Below are 14,370 nucleotides of genomic sequence, written 5' to 3' on the forward strand. Positions count from 1 at the left end.
CCCACCCACTATGCCACGCCCACCCGGCCCCCTGAGGGCAACCACAATGCTGATGCGGCCCTCAATGAAATTGAGTTTGACACCCCTGGGTTAGAGAGTCACATTTTAAAGACCTTAAAAAAAAGAAATGTGTGAGCAAGTATTTATTGCCTACAGATACACGGTGATAAGGGAAAAGATATGAAAACATTTTGGAAAATATGACAGAGAATGTTGAGTTTCCAAAGACTGCAATAAAAACAGTAGAAATGTCTTAACCTCGTTTTCTAGATCTCTTTCACCGGACCACCAATGTTAACACGACACGTTTCATGCTGCAGTAGTACAATATATAATTTTACCACTTTTCTTGCTAACCAAATCCCTGCAGTTGTTAAGTTAGTAACAAGTTGACTTTGCTTGCCAGAAGGTTGCAAAAGGGGGTCACGTGACTGCAACTTGCTTCTGCAAATAGAATCGCTTTCCGTAGGTGCAGAGTCTACAAGCTGAGCCTCCACCTATTCTGATTGATTGTTTTATCTCAGTTTGGTTGACTTGCAAAATCTTATTGCCTTTCAGCTATAATCCGTGCATTTATGGCATGCTGCAACAAGAACCCTTAATTGCACGATGCATAATTACCTCTTTCTTGCAACCATTTCTGAATGGCGACTTCATTGTAGCTGCAATGGTCCCCATGTCAGTTTTCACCCAGCCAGATGGATCGAAGTGCATAAAATTCCATCTTTTTGCAGTTCCCGAGCGAGCCAGGCAGTGGCCATATCCAAAGCAGCCTATAAAACAAAATTAATCTTTAACAAGGTCAACTCTGCCAATTCTTTCTCCTGCCAAAAGCTAAACTTCTTATTCTTTGATCCAAAAAGCAATTTCAGTTAGCGAGTCAAGGGCTGCTGGAATTTAAAACTAGCAGGTGGTCTAGTTCAGGGGTAGGCAACCTCGGCTCTTTTGTGACTCATGGACTTCAACTCCCAGAATTCTGGAAGTTGACGTCCATGAGTCACAAAAGAGCTGAGGTTGCCTACCCCTGGTCTAGTTGGATAAATTCTGGTGGCTCTTGTTCTTCTAGCAGACTGCTTCCCAAACCTGGGTAAAATTTATCCAAAAATTGTGCAAAAATGTTTTTTCTTTATGTAACTGTTATGTACTGGGCTTTTGGTACCACACCACGTGTGTTGCTGGTGAGCTAACGGCTCTCCAGCAACCCAAACAGGCCGTCTCCGGTCCTGCAATTGGTCAGCCTCAGGCGGCAAGTGCGGGTTCAATCCTATTGGCTGCTACAATAGGGCTTGGCTATATATTGTGGCTGGAAGTGGCCCAAGCTCAAGTACAGTTCCATCAAGAAATAAAGAATGAGTTTCTCGGTACTCAACCGTGTGTCTTCATTCCTGCTCACCAAAGCCCACGACTTAACAGTAACCACAAATGAATGTCTTACAACAGGGACATTTCAATGGACTTAAAGATTTCCACCTGTACAAAATATCTTTCCCTGATGTTGTACAAGATATCTAAAACAAATTCCCATGTAAAGGGAGGCAGCAAAAGGGAAGTGGAGTTATAATAATACAATTAAAACCAAAACCTCTGAATCTCCCACCCTGGATCTTTCTAGCTGCTTGGTCACCGATCTGCTGTTGCATTTAAAAGCTCCACGGATCTATGCAACGGAAATGTTAGCATAAGGTCATTTTGTAAAGAGGGACTGTTTTCCAGAGCCCAGACTATAATGACACGTTGCCATGACGGCTGGATTAGGTGAAATAACATCCAAAGGCAATGAGCATGCAAGATGACATGTGTTTCTAGGGGACGGAGGGAAAGGGTCATGGCTGGCTGCAGCATCAACATTGCAAGGCAGGATGAGGCCAGAATTCCTGCCAGGGCAAAATGCATCAGCCTGACTCCAGGAATATAATGCCAAGGAAATTGGATCAGCTGCAGCTTCAGCGACGCCAAGGGAAAATTCCAGCTTGGCAGCAGCCATTTCAAAAAAGTTGGAGCAGACATTAAATGCTCTGCTCTGGAAAGCAGAGGTGGAAGAGGGGTTCGTGGTACTCTCTGAGCTTGCTTGTTTTCTTGCCGATGTTTCAGACGTGCGCTGATGATGTTACCTCATTTGGGTCATGCAGCGTCTGCAAGAAAGCAAGCAAGCTCGGAGAGCACCACGGACCCCTCATTTCAATCCTGAGCTATAGATATTCTCCTTGAGAGGTCCACCAGCACAGAAACATAGCCTGGTGGTACAAAGCACAGGTGCGAAAACAAAAGGTGTACTGTAAGCTGTGAAATAAATCAGCGGCTCTGTGACAGAGGCCAGCATTACTTTGAGTCCCTTTCAGGTATCTGGCTGCACATTCTCTGCTTCAATAAGTTGTAAAGGTAAAGGTAAAGGTTCCCCCGCACATGCGTGCTAGTCGTTTCCAACTCTAGGGGCCGGTGCTCATCTCCGTTTCAAAGCCAAAGAGCCAGCGCTTGTCTGAGGACGTCTCCATGGTTATGTGGCCGGCATGACTAGATGCCAAAGGCACACGGAGCGCTGTTACCTTCCCACCGTAGTGGTCCCTATTTTTCTACTTGCATTTTTACGTGCTTTCGAACTGCTAGGTTGGCAGAAGCTGGGACGAGTAACAGGTGCTCGCTCTGTTACGCGGCTCTCGGGATTCGACCCGCCAAACTGCCGACCTTCTGATTGACAAGCTCAGCGTCCTAACCCACTGAGCCACTGCGTCCCCTTCAATAAGTTGTACTTTGCCCTTAAGCCATCTAGCCAGAACAGGCAGAGAATGAGCTGTGCTCCTTCCTGCTCAGTATGGCTAAATGCCCAAACGGGGGGGCAAATGGGGCCCCAAGGTGTGCTTTGCTTTTTTTGTAGCACTCCTTCGGCTTAGGAGAATGAAGAAGACGGGAATCAGCAGTAAATTCTCACCTCCCTATGCATACCTTGCATTGACTGCCTGATTCATTGGTTTGGAGGGTGTGTGGCAAACACTGAGCAGTGATCCAGTCAGTGGTATCCTCCATCATACTGAGAAGAATATTATGTCTTTTAAAAAAATACTCAGTTGTTCCAAGCTACATTTGAAGATCACCCTTCCTTCTTTTCTCTCCCTTTCTTTTTTTCCTTCCTTCCTTTTTCTTCCTTCCATGCTCTCTCTCTTTTTCTCTGTCTTTTTTCCTTCCTTCCTTCCTCCCTCCCTCCCTCCTTTCCGCCTTCCCTCTCATACTCTCCCTTTCTCTTTCTTTCTTTCTTTCTTTCTGTTGTGTAGTGGGTTCTGAGGAGTAGGAATGATGCCAGGCCGATGAGTACAGTCAAACAGCTCTTTATTTTATTTATTTATTTTTATTTTAATTCGTTTTATATCCCGCCCTTCTCCGAAGACTCAGGGCGGCTTACAAGCTTAGCAGTAGCCTTCATTCTATGTATATGCCTGCTTATTAGGGCTTTCACACACACCCCAAGCAGCATTATTACAAAGTCAGCTTAATTGCCCCCAACAATCTGGGTCCTCATTTTACCTACCCCGGAAGGATGGAAGGCTGAGTCAACCTTGAGCCTGGTGGGACTCGAACCTGCACTAATTGCAGGCAGCTGGTGTTACTTAAGGAGGCATTAGCCCACTGCTCCACCAAGGCTCAGTGGGCTTATTTGGTGACCATAACTGAACTGAGGGTTTAAGGGCTACTTGCACTCTTTATATACCTTTCTGAGCAAACAGCCAACCAATCAGATTGAAACTAAATCTCCTGCCATAATTGACTCCCGCCAAAACGGTTACAGTTCAAATGCATACTGGTAGTGACTGTTATACAAGTGCTTAGGTGTTCCCTTAAACCTTAATACATAACACTTTCCTTTCTTTCTTCTTTTTCCTTCCTTCCTTCTTTCCTTCCATTTTTTCTCTCTTCTTTCTTTCTTCCTTCCTTCCTTCCTCCCTCCCTCCCTTCCTTCCAACACACACACATAAACAAACACACACACACACACACAAACACACACACACACACACACACACACACACACACACACACACACACACACAGTCCTCTCCAATCTGCTCCCTCGCTAAGCAACAGCATTTTTTGAAACCATTTTCCTTCCTTTGCATAGTGGGTGTGGGCAGTTACCCAATATAGGCAGCAGAACTGGAGAGAAGAGAAACAGTTTCTGGAAGCCAAAGCAGATGAAGGAGACATAAACCTGATTCATTGAATTCAAGCTGCATAACTTTTCCCCTTGGAGTCCAACTACCAAACCAGATGGAAGTGCTGAATCCACGCAGTGTCCTGGTGACGGGATCTAATCGGGGCATCGGCCTGGAGCTGGTGAAGCAACTGGTGGGGAAAAGCAACCCCCCAGAACGGATCTTTGCCACTTGCCGTGACCCAGAGGGACCCCGTGCAAAGGTGAGCCCTGGAAGGAATCAACTGGGATTAGTAACTTTGCTCTAATGACAGGCAGAGCGGGAAAGGGCTTGAGGTGGGAATCTCTTGCAAACAGTCTCTTTCCTACTGCAAATAACTTAACTCCTGCCTCCTGCTTTCCTTTCTGCTCAGCCTCACCTTCTTCACCAACCTCAAAACAGCCTCCAAAGCTGCTCACATTTGTATCTTTCAGAGCTTGAAGGACCTGGCTGCCCAACACAAGGACCGAATAGAGATCATCCAGCTTGGTGAGTTCCTAGTTCCTGCCCTGGCTTTCCAACCTGGCAGCATTACAGCCCTTCAGCTATTGCCGGCTCCTAATTCTCAGCATTGATTAATATTGTCCTTCCTTCTGAGTTTGTGAGGCACCCACTGGTGGCTTAGCAGCGTCTGGATGATCGCTGGTTGCCCCCCACCCCCCAGTTCTTATGGGCTAAGAGCCGACGTGCATGGGGCTTCTCTGTGGGAGCGCCAGCCCTGTGGAACCAACTCCCCCTTGAGCTCCAGATGGCCCCCGGATCTCCGGTCCTTTCGCTGTGACCTCAAAACTTTCTTTTTTCATCAGGCTGACCTGGATTGACGACGGGTTTTTTAAAATGTTTTAATTTTTAATTGTTTAGTTAATTTATTTTGGGGCTGTTTGTTTAATTTCTTTTAACTTTTGTATTGTTGTTTTTATTGTTGTTAGCCGCCCTGAGTCCTTTGGGAGATAGGGTGGCATATAAGTCCCAAAAATAAATAAATAAAATAAATAAAATATGGGGGCCCCTTTTGTGAGCTGGAAGGATGGGCAGCCCACAGCTGAGCCCAAAATTTCTGTGGCTAAGGATTGTTAAGTGACTTTGCCCCAAATCACTGCAACTTGGGGTGTGTGTGAAAGCCCTAATAAGCAGGCATATACATAGAATGAAGGCTACTGCTAAGCTTGTAAGCCGCCCTGAGTCTTCGGAGAAGGGCGGGATATAAATGGAATTAAAATAAATAAATAAATAAATAAATAAATAAATAAATAAACAAACAAACAAACAAACAAACTGTTAAATTAGTCAAACTGTTGTTAAATGAATCTGGCCTCCCCATTGACTTTGCTTGTCAGAAAGTCGCAAATAAATGAACACCGGTCCCCGGGACATTGCAACTGTCATAAATATGAGTCAGTCAGTTGCCAAGCGTCTGAATTTTGATCATGCGACCATGGGGGATGCTACTACGGTTGTAAGTGCGAAAACGGGCCGCACGTCACTTTTTTCAGTGTAACGTTGATCGGTCACTAAATGAACCTGTGGTAAGTCAGGGACTATTTGTAGACATCTCAAGGCACATCTGTCTTGTATTTACTGCAGGGATTTGTTTCGCCTGCTCCATAGGTCTATTGCTCTGGTTTTCTCCCTTCATTCATACACTTTCTCTCCCTAAGGGTGCAATAGTCCAGATCTATTTCTGCTAAACAAGCTGTAAAAATGAAGCAATTTATTTGTTCTCTGTCATTCTGAGATTTTAAGCTAGATAATAACATTTTTTAAAAAATAAGCCACTGAATAAGGAATGTGGAGGACAAAGGATCTCAGGGTGTGTATATAATTGTGTAATTGTATTTTTTTTTAAATTGAAACGATAACAATCATGCTTTTGTTTGTAATGTCTAGTTTTAGAATGCTGGGTTGGTCCTTTGGTCCTTCGTGCTGGGTTATAAGAAATTTGCAACATCTTCAACCACAATTCGTTTTCTCAAACACCTTAACAAAGACATATTTCAGTAAGCCTGAATGCAAAAAAAAATTAAAATAAAATAAAATAAGAGAGAGAATGAGAAATGCAGTGAAGTGAACATTCTGTAGTTCTTCAATCAAAGCATCCTTTTTGAAAGTATAGAATGCTTTTTTTTAGAAAAGTCCCCAAAAACTATTGCTATGATTCTCCAGCTCTGTATTTTGCAACTATATCTTGCAATTCTGAAAATTATGGCATCTTCTTGGGAAGTGCAAATGATCCAGCCTTAAACTGGGATTGCTGAAACCTCCCCCGTGAGGTTGAGAAAAGCGTTTATAATATATGTAGAACTCTAATACTGTATATAAAAAAATGCAGTTAGGTGTCTTGTTGGGTAACAGCTGTGTTATTATCCTGGCTAGGGATTTGCATCACTTACCAAATCTTTCTCATCTCTGTTTCAGACACTTCTGATCCATCCAGCATCAAAGCTGCTGCAGCCACAATTACCGAACGTCTACACGGAGCTGGGTTGAATCTGTTGTTCAACAATGCTGGAATAGTAAAGGCATCCAGTCTGGAATCAGAGACACCAGAAAACATGTCAGAGGTGTACAATACCAATGTCATTGGTCCCATGGTGATGGGCCAGGTAGGAGATCTCTCCTTTTGACTAGGTCTTACTTAGCAATAGCCCTTATATACCACCTCACAGTGCTTTATAGCACTCTCTAACCAGTTTACAGTGTCAGCATATTGTCCCCCGACAATCTGGGTCCTCATTTTACCAAAGAATGGAAGGCTGAGTCAATATTGAGCCGGTCGGGGTCGAACTCCTGGCAGTGGCAGAGTTTGCTGCAATACTGCATTTTAACCACTGTGCCACCACGGCTCTTTCGCTTTATTCTCGGTCCACGATGGCTCAGCAGTTGAGGTGGTGGGTGTTATGTACTGGGCTTTTGGTATATCACCACGTGCGCCTCATGACGGGGTGAGCTCTTGTCACTTGCCCCAGCTCCTGCCAACCTAGCAGTTTGATAGCTTGCAAATGCAAGTAGATAAACAGGTACCATTTTGGTGGGAAGATAGCAGCATTCTGTGTGCCTCAGCATACAGTCATGCAAGCTGCATGACCATGGAAGTGTCTTGGGATAACGTTGGCTCCTTTGCCTAAAAAACAGAGATGAGCACCGCGCTCTAGATCCTGACACCACCGGAGGGGGGAAACCATTACCTTTACCTTTGTTCGAATGTCCTTAATATTTGGTGGCTAGATGGACTTATACTAGAGCTTGCTAATGGGTATGAGGATAGTGACTTTAGGAGTAGGCATTTCTTCTGCCCTGGACAAAAGTATTGCCCAGATCCACAATATGCTGAACAGGGTGGAGAAGGAGTCACTGTAACATGGGAACATCAGAAAAGGGTCAGTTGACCAAAGCAGCTAATGCTGAAGGGGCAGAATTGGACCAAAACTGACCGAGTCCTGAATGGATTTCAATTCACTCTAACCAGTCAGCCTCATAGGGAGTATATTAAAACTCAAATCTGTCACAACATCATGTCTAATTAGTCCTTCAAAAAAAAAAGACCTAAAATAAAAGAATGTCCAAAACAATAGATCTCTCCAATCCAGAACTCAGAATGTCCCTAATGCAGGAAGTCCTGGACTTAAAACAGATCATTTAGTGAGCGTTCAAGGTTACAGCAGCACTGAAAAATCTGACATGACCCAAAGGTGCTTTTACACGAGGCAACCGGCCTTTCTTGTTTTTCTTGGAAGGCGTTTTGCTTCTCATCCAAAAGAAGCTTCTTCAGCTCTGACTTATAAAAGTACAAGACAGCCTTTGATGAATAATTTCCGGACTATCATCTGCAGATTCCCAGAGTGAGTTTTCCATATCCGGCAATAGCGTGCCACTGTTTTTAATTGTTTGCCTCTTCTTTTTCAGGTCTTTCTACCTTTGCTGAAGAAGGCATCCCAGGAAAGTGTCTTGAAAGGAATGAGCTGCAGCAAAGCTGCAATTGTTAACTTTTCCCGTGACTGCGGCTCCATCACCAATGTTCTGGAATGGGATAACGGACAAATCCCCAACTATCGCTGCAGCAAGGTTTGGAGAAGACTCGCTCGCTGCCTCTATTGTCAAACCATAAGCCCACATTTCAGGCTTATTTCATGTTTCATATAGTATTATTATTTCATATTTCAGAAAGCGTTAAGAATTTACCCATGCCGCTGCTCAACAGATGGAGCCTGGCTTATACTGCCATAGCTAGCATCAAGGCAGAAACAAGTGGACAAAGATGGTCACAAAATAACCTAACCCCATGCCATGACGGGCATTAGAATTGGATTGGATTGAATACAGGTAGTCCTCAACTTACAACAGTCGTTTAGTGACAAAGTTACAATGGCATTAACAAAGTGACTTATGACCATTTATCACACTTAACAACCGTTGCAGCATCTCCAGGGTCCCATGATCAAAATTCAGGCGCTTGGCAACTGGCTCACACTCATGATGGTTGCAGTGTCCCGGGATCATGTGATCATATTTTGCCACCTTCTGATCAATGGGGAAGCCGGGTTCACTTAGCAACCGTGTTCCTAACTTAACATCAGCAGTGATTCACTTAACAAATGTGGCAAAAAAAAGAAGAAAGGTTGAGAAATGGGGCAAAACTCCCTTACCCAAATGTCTCACTTAACAACAGAAATTTGGGGCTCAACTGTGGTCGTAAATCGAGGACTACCTGTATGGCATCCAGTTTTGGTCACCAAAAAGATGTTGAGGCTCTAGAAAGAATGCAGAGAAGAGCAACAAAGATGATCAGGGGACTGGAAGTTAAAACATAAGAAGAATGGTTGCAGGACTTAGGGTTTGGTTAGTCTAAAGAAAAGAAGGAATAGGGGAGACATGATAGCAGTCTTCCAGTATTTGAGAGGCTGCTGCAGAGAAGAGGGGGTCAAATTATTCTCCAAAGCACTAGAGGGCAAGATAAGAAACAATGGTTGTGTTATGTACTGGGTTCTTGTGAAACACAGGTTGGAAACTGATCAAAAAGAGAAGCAATCTGGAATTAAAGAGAAACTTCCTGACAGAGAAGACAATCAACCAGTGGAACGGCTTGCCTCCAAAAATTGCGGGCGCTCCATCACTGGAGGTTTTTAAGAAGAGGCTAGACAGTCACTTGTCTGAGATGGTATAGGTTCTCCTGCTTGAGTGGGGGGCTGGACTAGAAGACCTCCAAGGTCCCTTCCAGCTCTATTCTATTCTACTCTGATAAAAAGGACTAGTAGTGACATGATAGCGGTGTTCCAATATCTAAGAAGCTGTCACAAAGAAGAGGGGTTCAGCCTATTCTCCAAAAGAATTGTAAGTCGAGGACTAGCTGCATCCCAAGTGTGGCCTTACCAAGGCATCATAAAGTGGTACTAACCCTTCGCCTGATCTTGATTCTACCCCTCTGTTAATGCAACCTAGGATTGGCAGCTGCAGCACAACCTACAAATATTCTTTGCAGGACTAGGCTGTGCCACTCATTTTCCTGTTTCTACAATGCACCTCTTCTAGGCTGCTCTAAACATGCTCAGCCGATGCCAGTCCCTGCAATATTCCAAAGACGAGATCCTGTGTGTTGCATTGCACCCTGGATGGCTGCAGACAGATATGGGAAGAGGAAATGGAAACGTAAGTGGCTTGCAGCAGAATCTCTCTCCCCATGAAATTAATACATCTACTCAGTGGTGGGATTGAAATAGGTGAACAACCAGTTCTCTGTGTGGATGCTGCTTCTGGAAGTCCGTTCTGGGCCTGGGCAACAAAAAATTAGCTACTGGTTCTGCCGAACTGGTGCGAACCGGCTGAATCCCACCATTGCATCCACTGCAGGGATCTCCAACCGTGGCAACTTTAAGATTTGTGGATTTTAACTCAGCCTGAGGAATTCTGGGAATTGAAGCCCACAAGTCTTAAAGTTGCCAAGGTTGGAGATCCCGATCTACTGTATATGAGCTGATTGTCATGGTTCCGATAAATGAGACAATTCAAACAAATTGCAGGCATATTATTTATCTTAAAAGTCTTAGTAATGAAACGAAACATCGGCACTCATGGAGGGATGCCAGAATCTGACCTCTCCTCCCCTTGATACATCATATCCTGCACAATCTCCCTCCCCTAATTACACGTCATAAATCACGTTCACCAATTAGTTTTACATATGAAATTACACTCCCCCTTCTGTGCGGCTAATCTTATCTTCTCAAGATAGTCGCTTTGAAAATTTCCCTCTCTTCAAGATTCAAAGCGAAGCAGTTTAAACAAAAGGCTGTCTCGTATATTGTCAGTGCAAAAACATGTCACTGCTATGTTAACATGCTATTACATTAATTCACTTTCTGGCTTTTCAAACGTGTGTTTTTTTAACAGCAAGGAAAAAAAGTCTTGGGATTGGTCTTGCAGCTCAGTTGAATCAGAAAAACAAAACAAAAACAATTTAATGAAATAACATTCTTTCCTTGATATCAGGAAAGCCATTTGATCATTTAATACTGCTTGCTTTTCTTGTCATGAATTTAGCAACAAAGTATTACAGGACAAGAAAGTCCTACAAAAAAAATATCATATATTTCTTCAATTCTTTTTTTTTAAATCAGTAGCTAGGAATATATTTTGTGGCAATACATTTTGTTCTCTGTTCATTAGACTCAATTAAGATTTTTATTTTAACACAAGATGTTGAACAGTCCATTAAGTATGCAATTGCACCAGATAAAAATGAAAAAAGAGTGAAAAAGAAAGTTATTTCACAACAAATTAAACTTTTGCAACATCGGTTGCCTTTGTTGACAGTAAGAGAAATGGAGGTAAAAATAAATTATGCAAAACAAAAAAAATGGAATTTGCAGATAAATTAGGGAAATTGTTGGCCTATTTCATTCTTCTTTTCTTTTCTTTTTTCTTTGTTTCTAGTTGAAAGCCCCAACTACAGTTGAGGATGGTGTACAAGAAGTTCTTAAAACACTTGCCCATTTCTCCGAGAAAGAAACTGGCACTTTTGTGAACTGGGATGGAAAACATCTTCCTTGGTAATCCAGCAACTTTCAGTTAGCCTGCCATTTAAGAAGAAGCCCTGAAGAGCTCTGAAGACTTGGCCACAATAAAAGAGTTTTGATTTGTAACGTTCCTTAAAGCATTAAAATCTTCACTCTTGCCAACTGGTTTTGGGCCCCATTGGGGGTCTTTTATGCTGGAGGAGTAAGAGAGAAGGTCCCACGTTGTATACCTGGTGATTAGTTTTATATAATAATAATAATAATAATAATAATAATAATAATAATAATAATAATAATAATAATAATAATAATAATGATGATGATGATGATAATGATTGATTATGATGATGATGATGATGATGATGATGATGATGACTTATATGCCGCCCTATCTCCCGAAGGACTCAGGGTGGCTAACAATAACATACAATAATACAGAAGTTAAAAGAAAATTAAATTAATGGCCCCTGTAGAATAAATTAAAATTAAAATTAAAATAAGTTAAAAATTAAAGCTAAAAATTAAAAACATAATTAAAATCCCTCTCAGTCCAGGTCAGCCTGATGGAAAAGGAGTGTTTTGAGGCCGCGGTGAAAGGACCGGAGATCTGGGGCCATCCGAAGCTCAGGGGGGAGCTGGTTCCACAGGGCTGGTGCTCCCACAGAGAAGGCCCTCCCCCTGGGGGTCGCCAGCCGACATTGTCTAGCCGACGGTACCGTGAAGAGGCCTTCTCTGTGTGAGCGCACTGGGCGTTGGGAAGTCGTTCCCGGCAGCAGATGGTCCTGCAAGTATCCCGGGCCTAAGCCATGTAGGGCTTTAAAGGTAAGTACCAGCACCTTAAATCTCACCCGGAGGACAACCAGTAACCAATGCAGCTCACGTAGGAGGGGTGTAATATGGGAGTATCGGGGTGCTCCCATCACTACCCGCGCGGCCGCACGCTGCACCAGCTGAAGCCTCCGGGTGGTCTTCAAGGGCAGTCCCATGTAGAGAGCATTGCAGTAATCTATACAGGAGGTAACGAGTGCGTATTAATTCCTGTTAATGTTAATGTTAATGTTTTTGTATTTCTGCTTTTATTGTATTGCAAGCCGCCTAGGGTCACTTTGGGTAGTGAGATGGGTGGTGTATACAGGTAGCCCTTGACTTACAACAATTCATTTAGTGACTGTTTGAAGTTACTTCAGGACTGAAAAAAGTGACTTAAGGCTGTTTTTTCAGATTACGACTGTTGCAGCATCCTATCTTCCTGTGATTTACATTTGGATAAAGGGTAAAGGTAAATGTTCCCCCGCACATGCGTGCTAGTCGTTTCCAACTCTAGGGGCCGGTGCTCATCTCCGTTTCAAAGCTGAAGAGCCAGCGCTTGTCCAAGGACGTCTCCATGGTCATGTGGCCGGCATGACTAGATGCCAAAGGGGCACGGAACGCTGTTACCTTCCCACCGTAGTGGTCCCTATTTTTCTACTTGTATTTTTACGTGCTTTCGAACTGCCAGGTTGGCAGAAGCTGGGATGAGTAACAGGCGCTCACTTTGTTACACGGCACTCGGGATTTGACCCGCCAAACTGCCGACCTTCTGATCAACAAGCTCAGCGTCCTAACCCACTGAGCCACCGCGTCCATTACATTTGGATACTTGGCATCTAATTCATATTTATGATGGTCATAGTGTCACGTGATTCCCTTTTGAGACCTTCTGACAAGCAAAAATCAGTGGGGAAGCCAGATTCCCTGCGACTAGCTTAACAATTGCAGTGATTCACTTAACAACTGTGGCAAGAAAGGTCGTAAAATGGGGCAAAATTCACTTAACCACCGACTCGCTTAGCCACAAAAATTTGGGGCTACAATTGTGTTTGTAAGTCAAGGACTATCTGTAAACTGAATTAATAAATAAAATAAATAAAATAGTATTAGGGGGTGGGGGGGTGGGGATATAAGAATGGTACCTGAGGACCAGCCATCATCTGTTCTGGATAACGGAAAGTGAATTATTGTTCTGGTGCAAAACTAGTGGTTTACCCTCAAGAAAGCTGACCAGCTAGAGATTTACAGCCCTAACTTGCAACAAATATCACTTGCCCTTGAATGAACTATTGTTGACTGCAATTTAAAGAGGGACTCACACAACTGGGGGCTTGGGGTTTAAAATCCTTTCACATCAGGATTCTAAATCATTTCTTAAGAAATGTTTTCAAATTTAGAATATCTGCAACTGAACAGATCACGTGGAATAGTGACCACATAAGTTTCCCTGTTTGAGAAGGACTCCCTTTATCAAACAAAAGTGCTATATCATTAACTGGCTTAAACTGGCTTTTAAAAGGGACATATTCAAAAAGCTAAAACAAACCAAGTCACCGCTTGGGCCATAACTCTTCCTGTGCAGAGATAATATATATTTGGAAGCGTGTAACATATAATGAACATGATATAAATATGCCACTTCTTCATTTTCACGACCATCTGCTTGGGCCAAGCTTGGGATCCAGCTAAAAATTCTACAGGCAGCTGGAATTTAAAAAGGAGATTATGGGCACTTACAGGTGAAACTCGAAAAATTAGAATATCGTGCAAAAGTTCATTTATTTCAGTAATGCAACTTAAAAGGGGAAACTAATATATGAGATAGACTCATTACACGCAAAGCAAGATAGTTCAAGCCGTGATTTGTCATAATTGTGATGATTATGGTGTACAGCTCATGAAACCCCAAATCCACAATCTCAGAAAATTAGAATATTGTGAAAAGGTGCAATATTCTAGGCTCAAAGTGTCCCACTCTAATCAGCTAATTAAGCCATAACACCTGCAAAGGCTTCCTGAGCCTTTAAATGGTCTCTCAGTCAGGTTCAGTAGGAATCACAATCATGGGGAAGACTGCTGACCTGATAGTTGTGCAGAAAACCATCATTGACACCCTCCATAAGGAGGGAAAGTCTCAAAAGGTAATTGCAAAAGAAGTTGGATGTTCCCAAAGTGCTGTATCAAAGCACATTAATAGAAAGTTATGTGGAAGGGAAAAGTGTGGAAGAAAAAGGTGCACAAGCAGCAGGGATGACCGCAGCCTGGAGAGGATTGTCAGGAAAAGGCCATTCAAAAGTGTTGGGGACTTTCACAAGGAGTGGACTGAGGCTGGAGTCAGTGCATCAAGAGCCAGCACACACAGACGGATC

General features: G+C 43.2%; 1 protein-coding gene across 1 annotated transcript; it reads left to right on the top strand.

Annotated features, from left to right (window-relative positions):
- The first annotated feature begins 4,164 nt into the window (after window positions 1-4,164).
- On the top strand, window positions 4,165-11,317 carry LOC308672927 (C-signal-like). The gene is made up of 6 exons (XM_081336223.1): window positions 4,165-4,404; window positions 4,616-4,670; window positions 6,597-6,784; window positions 8,085-8,243; window positions 9,708-9,824; window positions 11,109-11,317. The coding sequence occupies exons 1-6, from the start codon at window positions 4,258-4,260 to the stop codon at window positions 11,226-11,228; spliced, it is 786 nt and encodes a 261-aa protein (XP_081192349.1). The 5' UTR covers window positions 4,165-4,257; the 3' UTR covers window positions 11,229-11,317.
- The last annotated feature ends 3,053 nt before the right edge of the window (window positions 11,318-14,370 follow it).

Source organism: Vipera berus, assembly GCF_964194415.1.
Source record: "Vipera berus genome assembly, chromosome: 10".
Classification (NCBI taxonomy): domain Eukaryota; kingdom Metazoa; phylum Chordata; class Lepidosauria; order Squamata; family Viperidae; genus Vipera; species Vipera berus.

Excerpts from the sequence above, each read along its gene's own strand:
- LOC308672927 (XM_081336223.1), top strand. The coding sequence starts at position 4,258 with ATGGAAGTGCTGAATCCACGCAGTGTCCTGGTGACGGGATCTAATCGG. Across the intron at positions 4,405-4,615 it reads CAGAGGGACCCCGTGCAAAG|AGCTTGAAGGACCTGGCTGC; the intron begins GTGAGCCCTGGA and ends TGTATCTTTCAG. Across the intron at positions 8,244-9,707 it reads CCAACTATCGCTGCAGCAAG|GCTGCTCTAAACATGCTCAG; the intron begins GTTTGGAGAAGA and ends CACCTCTTCTAG.